The sequence below is a fragment of the Crassostrea angulata genome, chromosome 6, assembly GCF_025612915.1.
Source record: "Crassostrea angulata isolate pt1a10 chromosome 6, ASM2561291v2, whole genome shotgun sequence".
Classification (NCBI taxonomy): Eukaryota; Metazoa; Mollusca; class Bivalvia; order Ostreida; family Ostreidae; genus Magallana; species Magallana angulata.
The window spans coordinates 42,859,655-42,875,933 of record NC_069116.1 but is presented as its reverse complement, the minus strand read 5'-3'; the positions used below and the strand labels follow the sequence as shown (position 1 = coordinate 42,875,933).

At 34.0% G+C, this 16,279-nt stretch overlaps 2 protein-coding genes across 2 annotated transcripts; both read left to right on the top strand.

Moving 5' to 3' along the window:
- Positions 1-5,342: 5,342 nt before the first annotated feature.
- On the top strand, positions 5,343-8,152 carry LOC128188968 (uncharacterized). The gene is made up of 3 exons (XM_052860316.1): positions 5,343-5,489; positions 6,114-7,464; positions 7,735-8,152. Exons 1-3 carry the CDS (start codon positions 5,423-5,425, stop codon positions 7,781-7,783), a joined length of 1,467 nt encoding a protein of 488 aa, XP_052716276.1. The 5' UTR covers positions 5,343-5,422; the 3' UTR covers positions 7,784-8,152.
- Positions 8,153-9,254: 1,102 nt separating this feature from the next.
- LOC128187527 (serine-rich adhesin for platelets-like) lies at positions 9,255-16,162 on the top strand. The gene is made up of 8 exons (XM_052857949.1): positions 9,255-9,263; positions 10,339-10,384; positions 12,015-12,216; positions 12,491-12,705; positions 12,994-13,138; positions 14,209-14,375; positions 14,966-15,268; positions 15,362-16,162. The coding sequence occupies exons 1-8, from the start codon at positions 9,255-9,257 to the stop codon at positions 15,769-15,771; spliced, it is 1,497 nt and encodes a 498-aa protein (XP_052713909.1). The 3' UTR covers positions 15,772-16,162.
- Positions 16,163-16,279: the final 117 nt, after the last annotated feature.

Here is a 16,279-nt window from a genome sequence, read left to right as displayed (position 1 = left end):
TGTTTGATATTGTTCAGAATAAATCATTTACAGTTTTTCGGACACACATTTTATATAACTCTGACAACTAATTGCAAAACGATGAGGGATAAATGCATCATTATTATCCGAATGAAAAATACCATTTGCTTATTGAAATGTGTGCTTCTATTCAATTATTCCAATTTTCAATTTTGCAAGCCTTTGGTTTTTAGTCTAAGCTGCTTTCCTCAGGCACGTAGCATCAGGGGGGGCCAGGGGGGGGGGGGCCTGGCCCCCCCACTTTTTCTTGCAGCAACTAATTTTACATATAAAAAATAGACTTAACATGGAGTTGGCCCCCCACTTTTTTGGAGGATGTAAAAAATTGATATGAAAAGTAAGGAAATTAGGATTGAAATTAAAGTTGTATACTACGCCAGCCCCCTTGCTCAATAGGGTATTCAATTTGGTCAGCAAGGTATCACATCTATACTTATAAATTAAGGCATTTTGCAAATAAACTATAAAACGCCTGCACCAGAGTACTTGCTTACACCTTTGGTATTTCAACACATGCGTGATGCTGTCCGTAAGGTATAATTGAATTTTAACTGATAAGTTATTATTGTGAAATTAATCAAAAACCTACTTTCATTTTCGATAAACAAGCCCGAAATAGCAAAAATGAGAGTAAGGTGGTGGACACGCTTTGGCGGATCCAAGTCAGGGATAGTTTGCATCAAAATATATAATTGCAATGAAATATTATTGAATGACAACGTAAAGAGTGAATATATTTACTGTGAGCCTATTTAGAGAATACATTAAAGTTAAGATTTGACAAACGTTGAATAAATAAAATGAGTCAATTCGTTTCTTTAGTGGGCGATTTTAGTTTTGATACCCATTCGCTTGAGAACTTTCCAGAACGGGGTAACCAAGAACGCGAATGGACTAATTGACGAAAAGTGTAGGACGGGTTCATCATGCATCGCGGGCAAATACCTTGGATCGGACTTCTATTAACACAAAAGTTAATAAATAAAATGGAACAATTAATGCGATTTTAGTATTAATGAAAAGAACTTTCCAGAACAGGTTGCCCAGAAACGGGTTGACTAATTGACATCATGGCCCTATATATAGGGCGAGTTAACATGTCGGCCAGGTACTTTAGACCTGACAAGTTTGGCTAATAATATGTATGCAAATGGATAATAATGCATAACCTAACGTGTTTTAATTTAATTTTATACTTTTTTATATCACGACAGATGTAAACCTTGGTTAGGAAAACCTTAGACATAAATTTGTTGAAAAGATTATTGTATTCTACGTAAATGTTTAATTATTATTAGGGATGCCCCCCCCCCCCCCCCCGATTGTTTTTTAAAAACAGTCTTTTATCTGAAGTTCTGATTTTTTATCCGCGTTCGTTCCTCTAAATCTGCAATGCAGTTTGGTTTTTTTATTTCAATTTTAAAGAAAAATGGGACAAAGATAAAATACTAAAAGGAACAAAAATATGGTTCTACATATTAAGCATTATATGATAATAATGTGTAAAGTGTTAAATCCAGCGATTGCGCGGGGTATCATCTAGTCAGGTTTAAATCTAGGTCCTGTGGTTACTCAAGTGTAGATTGTTATTTTGCACTCAACCCATTCATTTTACACAAAGAAAACCTCTAGAACACTCTCTCCTATTGTTAGCTATTCTATTCATAGACTTTTAAACAGAATGTTCACCTGGACAGCACTGGACTCTATAGAGCATCAATTCTGCTTGGAGTAATTTGAATTTTGTTTTACAAAAAATGTAATTCAAAAGGCAGTTCTGAAGAAACAAACAAAAGAGAAAAGAATAACTTTAAAAAGGAGATATTTTTCCCTGCAAAAAATCATTAAACATTTTGGTTCCCTGATTCCTGGTGCATCTTACAGCACTAATAGGTTTTTTGTGCTGACTGCTTAATTAGTTCAGACTTTTATAGCAGTAATGTAGGATAACAGAGAGAAACAAAAAGGCCCAAAACGTGCAAATGTTAACCAGATTAACTCACTCTATTGCTGTCATACCTGAGTAATCACATGACCTAGATTTAAACCTAATGTGATACCTTGCTGACCAAATTGAATACCCTATTGATCAATCTAGCAAGCTATTGAAAACTCTACCGGTATTCTGTAATTCGCTGTAAAAGCCTTGGCTTTTAAAGAGTTTAGATTCTGGCAAAAGTTCCACAGTGCAGATTGCATAAGGTTAGATATGTGAAAGTAATTATCATTGAATAAAAAAAGTATGCTGTTCTCCGATCGTTTCCTAGAAATATTTTTAGGAATAAAATGATGTACGAAATATCATTTCCTGAGAGGTATGCTGTATTAATAATTATTCGGAAGGTTGTTGTCCTTCATATGTATAAAATTGTCCCTGAAATGGTAGGTTATACAAATGAACTTGGAATCAGCATGTAAAAATATGTTTTCAAAGCTATTTGGTTTATCATTAAAGGCCGTTATTCACAGTATAGTTAGTATCAGTAAGTCAGTCCAAACAATCTCGAAGGAAAAAAACAACATGGATTCCTCAATTTACACTTTTATTACACAATCTCACTAAAAAAAAAATGACCTACTACAAATATTTATATCTATGATAAGATACCATTGGGGTTTTTTATTTAAATTATACGTTTTGTAGACAAAATTTTAAGTTAAGAAGCTTTCGGTGTCTTTCTTAGTTCAATGTTTGTCTGAAACTCTTTCAAATCAAATTCTAACTTTATTACAATTTTAGTTTTGCATCCGCATGAAATAACATGTATGTTCAACAATGTGTTTTTCCTACTTTTTAAAAAACATTCGTGAGAATACAGAATTCTGCTTAATTTTTTATTCAAATATTACTCTGTAAATCAATAACAATGCATGTATATTCCATGATAATATCTTGAGTTAAAATATTTCCACTACCCGACTGTATTTTGTAAAGGGATTATACAGGTTGTACAATTTGCCTAATTCCATTGAATTTGTCAATAAAATTTGTATAAATTATAACACAGAGTTTCGTTGAAAATATAAATTTCGATGTCTCCGACTACTGAGTATATCATACTTGGCGGTTGAAAATTCAATTATCAAGCAAAATAAAGCATTGCATACGGTAATTCAATTATTTATATTCATTTTATAAAGAGTTGTCTTTCTTTTGAGACGACGCCTGAAAAATGTTTTGTAATATATCAGAAAATACTAGAAACAGTAATAAGTATATATAATATTAGTGATATTTATTTCAATATAAACCATTAAATCCACAAAAGGACTCTAAGATTTTGAATGCGAAAATTAGTTGAACATGCAATTGAAAACTGAACATGCAATACTCTCTTATCATGTATGTTCGATGATTGCTGAGGTACTACTGCATGACATTAATTTTGATACTAGTACTTGGACAATTGAATCACTATGGTTAATTAAATTGCTTAGTAATTACCGTATGCAATGCTGATGAATGTAGATGTAATTTTCATGTGCAAGATTGATGCGTGTATTTTTTCGTGTGCAAGACGGATGCCTTTTTGTTTCCTCGAATGTTCAGGTCACTTAATTGAATGATTAAATTACTAATGTTCATTCATCTTGCACCGTGCATGAACAACGAGACAGATTGCCTCAAAGAAGCCTGTTTGAAATACATTTACTAATATTGCTTAATTAGTATGTTGACTATCAAGTAATAATGATCGACTTCGCTTTTTTTTTTCAAGGCTACATTTCATCATTAACTAGCATTGAAATTCTAACACATTTTAAACATTGCATATCATTTCTTATATATGCGAAAAATTTGGTAAAATGTATATTTTACAAAGACTTGAAGTTAAATATATAATGCTGTAAATCAAGCATTGAGAACTCTATGATGGCATTACAACTCTCGTGAGAAAACGTAGTACGATAGTAATGGCTGGCCGCTCTACACTGTATATTATTTGTATTACCCTAGTCATAGCACTGGTTGGCCACTGTTTCGTTCTTGTTCTGTGTGGGGTTTCCATTGGTCTGAATTGACCATAAACAATATTATTGCCTAGTTATCAAATCCTACACCTTTGCGCAGACACGATAAAGATGTCATTTCGGTTGTGACGAACCTGTAGCCAGTGTTGGTCTGTTTACGTCCACCAAGCCTTGTTACGATTGACAGATATAAATATTTACCTGGACGTGGGAAGGCAATTGGTCAAATCGGTTTCGTTTTTTATTTGTAAAGAATTCAATGTCATATTTTCATCAACATTGTAAACATAAACATAGCAAAAGAAAGAAAAATAAGCCAAATCGGACCGTTTGTATCATCTTAAAAAATTAAATTTACAGACTTCAACAGAGAATCGCTGTTGATTAAGATAGAAGCGTTTTCATACCAAACTGAGAGTTTTTATAAGTGATACTCACAATGAATTTTTAAAACAGAAACAAAAATTAAAGTTGTAATACCAGTAATTATATTTATAGATACTGAGAGCAAAATTTTTGCAAGTACATGTAGTTCGGCTTTTAACTAACAATTCATGTGTTTACATGTATATTCTTAAGGATTGTACATGTTATATAAAATCATAGGTTTTTGTAATTTACTATATGAGTGCATAATTGTTCACACACTGTTGCTTTTTGTTGTGTCATAGAAACCCAGAAACGATAGATGAAGATTTGTTTTTATGAAAATAATATTATCTTTTTTGAAAATTAATAATTAAAATGAAATGATATGTATGTCTCTAAAATTAATCGAGTTTTTTTACACATCATGCATATGGTATTTGTTGCAATACATGTATGATTGTCATTTTAAATATATAACATTTAATTTTGAATTGAGCGCACGTTTTTTAAAAATTGTGTAAGCATGACATTGTCTTGTGACCGCATAATTAAATGAAGCATTTCTTTTATTATTCTAAATTAACCTCAACGCATAGCAAACAGGCGTGGAATGGGAAGAATGTGCCTATAAAAGAATTCACTTTTTTTTTACTCGTTCTTAGCACAAAAGGTAGTAATTTTCTTTTACATGAATTCCTGACAATAATTGTCACTTTATTTCTTCTCCTTTTTGTTTCAGGTTCACTGTGTACAAAACTCCAAATCATTGATGCTAAACTGTTGTTTCATTTCGCCAAAACATGACCACTTGGCTCCTGTGTGTCACGCCGTCCCGTGAGGTTATTAGTCAGACCGTAACCTTCCGCTAAACGTCGTTGTGTTTTCCGCGTTGTTTGGTCTTTGATACGATGACGTTCGTTCCGGTCATTGATGGTGATTTATGGTCAGAATTATTCATCCTGATCTATGATTATACATTCATATATTGAACAACACGTGTTTTGTAAATAAAACTGCTTTATTTATTCTACCAAGTAGACTCTATTCGGGAACAGCTAAAATGAAGACAGGCGTTTTGAGATCACCGTTTCTTGTATTTTTTCTTTGTTTCTGGAATTTTAATCAATGTAAGTTTATTTTCAATTTAATAATATATTCAATAATGTTCAGTCCTGCAATACTCAACTGACAAATTGACGGCTTTACTCAATTTTTATGAATTCATTTTTAAAAATTGCAAGTAAGATGACTTAATATGCTCATTTTTTTTTAATTCGGAGATATAGGTTTTTAAAAAAAGTTTTGATCAGTTTGACAGTGTGTTTTTAAACCGGAAAAAAGTTTACACAAATGTGAACAATGTAGGCCTAGTTGTCAAATATAATTTAACAATTTATATTTAAGTCTTGATCGCATTTTGATAAATTATCTAATAACGCAATATTTATTAGAACAAAAGATGCATAATAAACTGTAAGTCAATAGAATAGTGCGTTACAAATAAATTATTTTTTGATAAACAAGTCGGATGCAGAGAAAATTCTATTTGAATTTTGACTTAAAAGTTGGAAAGAATGATATGTTTTATTATATTAATTGTTGAATTGCTCATTACATATTTTCAAAGGAAAATTTATTATAATAATATATTTAACTTGTAATGATATTATGATAAAGTGGGTTGTATTAAAAATTTCATAAGCAGAAGATGATTACTTTAATTGAAATATTGTTTCAATTTATTTTCAAAGGTACAGGAAATGTACAAACTCCGAAGAAAAAAATCTCGTGGAACGACATTATAAACCCGAATTACAATCCTAATAGAATATCTCCATGGGAGTCTAATAAAACAAAGCCCACCCAAAGACAGCGGTTTCCTACTCCTATCCACCCAAGTTCAAATGGGGGAGCAGCTCCATTGAGACAACGGGCGAACGGAGTGCAGAACAACCAACAACCTACCAAGGTTGTGAAACCTAAACCGATTGTTTACGAATGGAAAGTAATTGAAAGCAACTTTCAGCCTCAGCAAAAACTTACGACAACCGTTTCACCGACAACTAAATTGCCGGCAACAACAACACCATTGCCTGATAACAGTTACTACTACGATATGACAACTATGTCCCCAGGACAATTCCTGCATAACTTTTTCTTTGGACACGATTACTTTTACTACTATCCCGATTATTACACAGCCACAGTCTCACCAACTCCTACTTTCGGATATTCCGGGAAAAAAAGATCCACCTTTGTAAGTTCTACTGAAGAACCAGAATATGAAAGCGAGGATATGACTACCTCTTTGCCGACTAAAACCTCATCAGGGGGAAGTGGAATTGAAGCCGAAGACATCACGACTACAGCAAAACCTAATGTACCAGGAGCCAAATTTACAACAACAACTGAAAGACCTGTCACAGAGGAAATAGAAGCTGAAGATAGAACAACTACGCCTTCATCAGAAGGACAAAAGACACTGCAGGCAACGACAACACAGGCTACAGAACAAGAGGCGGAAAGCGCAACAACGAAAGCGCCTAAAACAATCACCACGGTAAAAACCAAAAATGTTAAGGGCAGTCTAATTGGACAACAAATCTTAGGAAGCAAAAATACTCTGAAACAACAGCCTGCACAAAAACAAAATGGAGGGTTTCGAAAACGATTTCCTCCAAAATATCGCTTCGCAAAAACTGAAAGACAATTTAGATTCCCTGTGTTGAAAGAGACAAACGCATTACCAAACAAGATGAGGAGTCTACAAAAACAGAAGTCCTTGCAAAACAAAATTTCACTAAAAGCGAAAGGGGTCTTTAAGTCTTTGGCAGTAAGGCCAAACAAGAAAACTTTGAATATGCGTGCAGCAGTTATACCAAAACAGTATTCTTTCACCAAGCATAGGTCTACCAACACTGCTGTGTACAAAAATGCAAATCCGATGACAGTAAACAAAACTTTTCAACAAAGACAAGGTGTGCCGATTTTGAAAGGAAAATGTCTAGAATTTCGAAAATGTCCGTCACAACTCCAGCCAGTGTGTGGGACGGACGGACTGTCGTATCGCAACAGGTGCACACTCAAGAAAGTCGCTTGTTTGTAAGTTTTCTTATTTCTTCTAATTTTAAAATCATGACGCGATTTAAAACTTCTCATAATCAATACAATGGCATCAGCGGCAACTTCTTGAGCCTTCCTGCCAGAGCTCGAAATAATATTGCTTCTAGTCGAAAAAGCTTCAGAAGTTCACGGTATTTAAGAAAAATTGTTTAACAATCGCGATTGTACGGAGTTTTTTTTTAACATGTAGATCATTTTTTTTTATGTTATACATATGTAATGATATTTGAATTTTTTAATTAATTACAGAAGAGGCAGTTTCAATAAGATTGAAATCAGCCATACAGGCGTATGTTGATCTCGGATATCTTGTAGCGTGTATAGGATTTGAGGAGAAAAAACAATGTTCCATGGGACTCATTTAGGTCTCTATGCTACTTCAATGAAACCATACCAGTATGAACGAAGAATACAGCCTTGAGTTGCGGCTTTGGCGCCAAGAACGTACATCACGAGGCCTGTGGCGAGTTACGCTGTCCTTAAGGACCAGACGTTTCTTCGTTGGGGACGGAACTGCTGTCTCGAATTATTTTGCTTGACAAAAACCTGCATAAAGTATGACCATATTGGTTGCCATCCTTAGTTTGTGTATGCGTGTTTCTTATTTCTTTTTGTGAATGTGCACATAATTTATTTGGTTTTATTTTAATAAAACTTATTTATCCAATTTTTATCTTTAAATTTTACTTTTAAAAATTCTTCTCGTGCCATTAGGCGCATAAGGCCGGTGCTTATCTCCGGTTTCCACGGTGCTACGCTGATGGGAGTCATTGGCTACCCTGGGTGCGACACCTGAGGCGTGTTCAGCAGAGAGAGCCCTCGGGATCGCTCGCAAAAACAGGTAAAGGGAATTTTGGCGAGCGCTCGCTCTGTTGAACACGCCTTAGACTATCGCAGGTTAACTCCTAGCATATGTCGGTACCCACTTTTAGCTGGATGGACTGAGGCAGTGTAGATAAAGTGCCTTGTCTAAGTGCAGAACATCAAGAGACCACATCGGATTGAACCACCGACCTTTCGGTTACTGGCCTAACGCCCATGGCCACTGAACTATGTGCTTTACTTAAAACTCTAGTCTACATTTATTATTATAAGTTTTCGTCTTTTATTTAAGGGCTTTCAGTTGGCATTAAATAGAAATTGCAAATGAGTTAAGATAACTATAATTATATGTTTTTGGAGTAGACTCCGTTGTAAATTTATGTCCGTGTAGGTATGAGCGCGACTTGTGACTTCGTGACCACAAGACGGTGCCTTTATATTGGAGCTAATCATACTGAAGCCTGCTGAAAAAAATTACTAACAAAACAGAGATCTCATCAGTTTACTTAAATTCAATAAGTTATTTTTTGCAGCAATGCGACTTCCGGAAAAATGTATTGAGTATTCCAAGCTTTGTATTTGATGCACAAAACACAAAACACTTAAGAACAATCACTTTAGAGGCACCTGTCTAAATTTCTGGATGGTTATACAGTTAATCATTAGAATTTTCTGTAAATAAGTACATGCACAGATAGTACAGATTTTGATAATGCAAACATGAGCCAAATATGAAGACAGTGTCTATGCACACCCACTTGACGGAGGACTAGATCAATAATGCGAACACTACAGATACTGTTATTGATAAGCATCAAAAAGCGTATATAGATTTTTTTTTCAAATAACAGAAATCCTTATACTAAATTGTTGTCGTTACTGAGGGAAAGCCATGCTGGTTTTTCTTGTACTAGCCGTTCTTGTTCATCTATCGGTATTTTGTCCTAATGGTCAAGGTAAGGTCATTCCGTATATTATTAATTAGTGATACATGCATTGTCAAACTTTGTTATTTATTCAGATAAATTATTCAGATTTTGTTTAAAGTGTGCAATGTAAAAGTGAATATAGTCGAAATGCTGCGGGTATTTTTTTTATTGTAATAAAAAGCAATGATTGATAAAATCGACAATTTTGATTTTTTTTTCAGTAGAAAACAAATTGTCAGTGTTTTATTCTGATGCATATTTTAACATCAAAAGAGTTTCTCTCTTCAAAGCTACTTACTACAATTTGAGCTCTACTGTCCAGAATTTTTAACGTTTGTTACAACAAAAATGATCTTTAAAATTACAAATTGTAAAAAATCAGATAATAGTTTGTTGTTTCTGAGGATCTAAATTTTTATGCGAAATAACCAAACAGTGTTCATAACAGAAGATTGTAGACATTGGGGGTGGGGGGGTGGGGGGGGGGGCAGTAAACACTGCGAGGCTGAGATGGGGAGGGTAATCGCTTAATAATTGTAAATTTATAATTTGTTCAAAACAGCTCGTCATTGTTAGGTCTCACCCCTATGTTACAAACTTTCCTGAATTCAGCCTTAAATCTGAGTTTTGAACTCTTATTTTACCACTCTCCTAAAGTATTAGAGTGAATTAAGGTCTGCGTTAAATGATTTGAAACTTTTTGTGACGGCGGGACCTGTTTTGCTTTACCTAAATACTTCATGAATTAAAAGAGCATTATTGGGTATCAATTTTAACTTCTCTCAGTGCGTATCTTTGACTTTTCATGTTACACTCCATTATACATAATTATAATTAGATATATATATATAAATTTTCTATAGTGGACACAAATGACGATTCGAGGTATATTTTAAACGAGAAAACTAGATCTTGTCATAGGCAAACTTTTTTCGATCTCTGTTGAGTATATGTCAATTTAAAATTAATTACGTTAACTCACAACAAAATTGCGTCATGTGGCCGAGAAACCAGAATATACTATACCCATTTGCCGGCTTCTTTTTAAATAATAACACTGATAAAATAAAAATTAAATTCTATTCTTCTGAACACATTACAGAGTATTCGTGTTGTGCTTCAAAAAGTTGTGTCTACGACAACAAATTGTGTTTTCTATGGGGGAAGCTAATAAATAAATATGTAACAAATTTGATACGATTAACTGGTTAACTAGTCTGATCGAATTGCGATTAACTCGATTAAAAATTCTGCAATTAATTGTCATCCTTAATAGATAACAATGCTTATGTCGCTTAATCGTGAAACAAAATTTCGCAAACAGCCTGTACGAAAACGGTCGGTTAACAGCACAACATTCCGATGACGTTTTTTTTCTTTCCGTCACATGCGAAATATGCGCATATTATAAAGGTGGACAAGTGTTTCATTTAGGAGATAGGAGATTAGGAGAAATTAAATTGGTAGCATAAATTAGTACTGGCTTTAAAAATTTAGGACTTCTCGGAATTCAGGAGTAATGCATTGAAAAGAGAAAAAATAAATATTATATTGTTTGGCTTACCATTATTAACAAAATTAAATGGAAATATGCTGAAACAATATGCACATACGTGCATTCGTACCCTTTAAAATACTATAGATTAAAAGGAGCAAATAACGGCAAAACATCAGTTGTAACTGCTGTCACGCCAACTTGAGGAGCAAGTCTTTGCATTTTATGAATTTTTTACTTAACCTTGCTAACTTATTTTCGATTTAGTTGCATCACAATTGTTAATTTGAATAAAAAGACGCATAAATGAAATATGTCAATGAAGAAAGCATTATCTATTTTTCAATACCCTATTATAACGATCAATTGAAAATCAATATCAATTTAGATTTTTTTTCGAAAAGTGATAGAATGACCCCGGTGTTTGACATACATGTACCTATCAATAAAGAGAAACAATAACAATGATGCTCTTAAGCGTTGAAGCAACGCGGACTTCCGCTTCAGTGATACATCGGTTTGTCTAACGATTGATTTCCTTCGCATAAAACTTAAACAAATTCGAGACTTTCCTTTGTTTAGTAGACTTGATGTACTTAAAACAGTAAAAATCGGTAAAATAGTGTTTACATATCCATTTTATTCCTCCTTTGTTTTTTATTCAAAATCACTTTTTGAACCTTGATTCAACATCAACATAAGATTTCATACTCTATTTCCATTATCGAGTAAATATGTTGAATGAATTGAAAAGGGTGTGAAGGTTTGGAGAAATAAATCAAATGTAGATTATCTTTAAAGGTTTTGGTTTGTGTTGAATTTCATTTCATACGTAAAAATGAACAGCAGTTCAAGAACATTGCAGTTGTGCTTTATCATTCATAGTACATCTTGTAAACTCAAAAAACTCTAAGAATAACTTTTGATCAAAAGTTTCATAGCATAAATACCATCAAACCGTCATATTTTTTAATATTCTGCCAAAACTGTTTACACTGCTTGTCGTCAATATATCAAGTCGGAAACATGAAATGCGGAGTACTAATTAACGTAAAGATAAGTTTAACTAAAAATTAAATTAAAGTTATTAAACTATTCATCATTCCAAGAAGCGAAGATTTTAACGTAAAAAAATAAAATATATAGGTATCTCTATATTGATTGCTGGGGCACACTTTTGTATTTTGCCTTTTATCTGTTAAAAATAATGTATATGTACATAATGCCGTACAAACTTACAATGTGTTTTTATTTACTGAAATTCGTTCGTTGTACACTGACAGCGTTGACCAACATCGATGTGACCTGTCCCCCAAACTGGACCCAACACCCGTCCTATAAGAACGTTTGTTACCGTCTAGGTACCACCGCGGGAATCTTCACGTCAGCCACCGCGGGGTGTGAAGCTTTCCTGAATGGATCCACGGTGGCCAATGTGTACAATCTGGAAATCCACAACTTTCTCGCAGATGGACTTTTGTCACTGTAAGGTCACTATGTTTTGATAACCAACGAAATACTGCTTAATAAGCAACAGAGATGATATAATATTGGCGATTTTTTGGGCTTTTAATCCATATTTTATCCTGTATGACAGCATGTTGTCTATTGAATATTGTTTATGTGTTAATAGAATTCTCTTAAATACACGATATTTGTCTTCAAGATATGAAATATAGCACCAGAGTTATCAAACAATAGTTCGTTGTATACTTTATCTAGTAACATAGTGACCATCTTTTTCATGCATTTTTTCCAGAGGTCATGAATATTACACCGGTCTTAAACAAGTAAAAGGAGAGTCCGTATTCACAGAGCTAAACAATGAACTTCTGGGGACATGGAACAAATGGGGTACAGTCACAGGGGGCACGTGTACTGTGTACTCCAATGAGGGAGGGGAGTGGGTGTGGCACACCAACACCTGTGACCAGCTATGTCATTACATCTGTGAATACATTGTACCTACGCCAGGTATGATGATGCTCGTTGAACTTGTATTAGTGAAAAAAAGCTACTCACTTAAATGTGATTAAAAGGAAATTTAAGAAATTTTCTCTAATTCTTAATTTTTTACCGTTCATTGTAATCTTATAAAAATTAATGCGCTCTCTCTCTCTCTCTCTCTCTCTCTCTCTCTCTCTCTCTCTCTCTCTGTGTGTGTTAGACAAAGATATGAATTTACTAACTTTAATCAAAGAACTTATTTATCTTAATTTTTTGACATGGAACCATGCTGTGAGTACCATTTTGCCATTGCAGGTCAGTTGCCCTTGGTGCTGGTTCCTGTTGATAGTGTGCCTTTGTCGGGTCGTCTTGAGATATTCATAAATAACATGTGGGGAGGTTTCCGGGATTCAGGGCCAAAGGAAACGGTCGGCGTGGTGTGTCAGGACCTAGGTTATCTGTGAGGACTTTATCTATACAACCTACTGTAAAATTATAGAATTCGTGGTGGCTCAATGTTCCGTGGTATTCGTGGGTAGCCCACACCCACGAATTTACATCCTCGACGAAAACGAATTTAGAGAGAATTATCTTAATCCTACTGAAACTAAAAACCGACGTATTCACGAAATTTCACTTCCAGGAATAAGCAAAAAGCCCACAACCCACAAATATTGGCCCCCAAGAATTTAAATGATTCCACAGTATATTGTAACTCGGACCCGTACTGTATTTTATATAACAGAATAATTTATTCTTGCAAACAGTAGTTTTTTATCATTGGGGGGATATAGGAATTGATAACAGCCACTAAATTTATGCGGGTTTGTGATAAGTTGGGCATCTTATGCATTAAAAACATCAAATCCAAGTGTTCAAGCCCAATTCATATAAGTATAAAATCGATTCTTATTCAACATTATTATACACTTTTTAACCATATATTAATTTGCGATTCGTTCTTACAGAATTATTAAATCTTACGTCAAGCAGATATTTGTGGTTTTGTTACTTTTGCATGTATCATGCAAAAAAAAATCATAAGTGTAAAATTCAGATTTCAAAACAATCAAATAACGCGAATTACGAAAATCATAAATTTTGATTTATAAACAAATAACATGTACATATTTACATGTTCGTTAAATGGAAAACAAATCGGTGTAAGATTTCAACTACTGGAAATCGGAGCATGTTTGAATATATGTTTAAAGATTAAAATTCCATTATTCTCCCTTACTTAAACTCTTTTTAAAATTTTACAAAACGAATTTTCACCTAATATTCTTTATTAGAAAAAAAATGTTTCTAAACTGGAAGAATTAATATATATATTAACTGTAAATTTTCTTGAGAGGGTAAAAAAACAGGTTTTTCGTGAGTTCTTGTAAAGCTGTACTTAGTATATAAGTAGTTGTTTTAACACTACCTTACGACCTGCTTTATGTTTTACACCAGTTTTTGGCTGGCAGTACTATTAGTAATGACTGCAACGTGTGTGTCATTGGAGTTTATTGTCCGTATTTTTAGACCAGATATAGGCGAGTCGTGTGCAGGTGCAACTTGTGGTACAGGCAAAATTTGGTATGATAAGGTCAAATGCAACGTAGATTCTGCCAACATGTCGGAATGCCTCGACGGAGCCAAACTTTATACCAGTGATGACCACTCCAAAGACACAATCATCCGGTGCAAAGGTAGCGAATTAACGATAATTTACCACAGACTGTAACCACCGGCAGGGCATCGTGATTATACCATTATAAACGTCATAATAAACACACCTAGTAAACCATACAAGTTTACACTCATGTTAAGTGTATTTTACAGTTCCAAAACTGTATTTATAGAAACATGTATTAATATTATATCGTTAAGAAAACTATACTTGATGAAATTAATTGAAAATAAAACAATAAATTTCAAAAGCAATCTATAAATGTATAAACTAAGAAGTTTAAAAAAAAAATTTCAAATATTGTGCAGAATTGTTTTTTTATTTATTTTTTTTTTGGGGGGGAGGGGGGGTACGTGTGTAATGAAAGGTACATTAAATAATTACAGTGTATTCTAATTAATTAGAAACTTTGGCCCGGCAAAGGCTGTGTATTATCATACTCGTTCGGTTTTTCATAAGTGTGTTCCTTTTATGAGGTTATATGCCAGGAAATATCTGTTGTAGATATAACAACAACACCAATTATAACAACCGAACACTCAACAACGTTAGAAGACACAACAACAGTCGTGGATACAACAACAGTCGTTGGCACATCAACGGCCGAAGACACAACAACGGCCAAAGACACGACAACGGCCGAACACACAACAGCAGCTGAGGACACAACAACAGCTGAAGACACAACAACAGCTGAACACACGACAACACCACAGAATGTTGTAACAACAGACCCAATCACTCCTCAAGATAACGTCAGCGTTATATATCATAACGTCACAACCACAGTGAACGTCACTGTTACTGAATTTACAACAGTTTTCGCCACAACAACTCTTTGGGTTACAACATCAGCAGTTTGTTGGTTCAGTTCTTCAATTGATGCAACACCGACTTCCACTTCTTCATCAAGTTAGTGGAACTTTTCGTAATTTTATCGCCGTCTTTCTAAATTTTGTACACAAGAATTGATATGATTAATAGAAAACTTCATATTTTTCTCAGGTAGTTCTGTTTTGTCAACATCTACGTCGACTTCAACAACAACAACAACAACAACAAAGACTGAATTAAACTACAAAGCCTTACCTGTGATGAAGTCAAAAAACAGTGCCAAATACTCGACGAAGACCCGCCAAGACTACAGACCGTCTGCTCAAGTTATTGGATCGTTTGGAATCTTTATTGTCGTCGGAATTCTGGCTGCCATAGTCGCCTTAGATTTGGGAACTTTGGGAAAGGAAGTCAGTCGTATTTGCAAAAAGAGAAACCGGAAGAAAAGTGCTGATCCGAATAAAAGCGACACTGCTTTAGAACTTGCCAGATTTTCCCCTTCGTCTATTAGATCGTTAACCAATATAAGTATCAACACTTTAGCGAAAAAATCATACGTGAATACGAATTGGCGTGACTGAATATCTGTAGTTGTATTAAATCATTAACACGAGGCTTGCCTCAAAGCATCTATTTGATAGTTACTGTAATTGAGTTGAATGCATTCTTTGGTTCATTGCGACAAACGATAGTAGTCTTCGATGAAAATATTTATCCACTGAAATTTGCTTGCTTTTATAATTATTGAGTGATAAACAAATGCGCATTTGAAGCGCAATATTGATACGTTTAGGAATACGTAGGAATACGTTTTTCCTTAGTGAATTAGAAGATGTAAATTCGACTGAGTATCAAATGGATGTGATAAAGCTGGATTTGATTGATGTTGACTTATTTTATACTTTAGAGGTTCCTAATTTTTCTGAAGAAGTATATAAACACAGCGAAAAGCACGCACTGCCGACTTGCTAGCTGTTGCGTCTTTTGTAATACTTCTTATCGTTAAAGTAAAGATTTTTTTAAAATTACGGTTATTTTTGCTTACTTAATACTAATGATTTAAGAACTTTTCAAATAAAAAGTAGAATT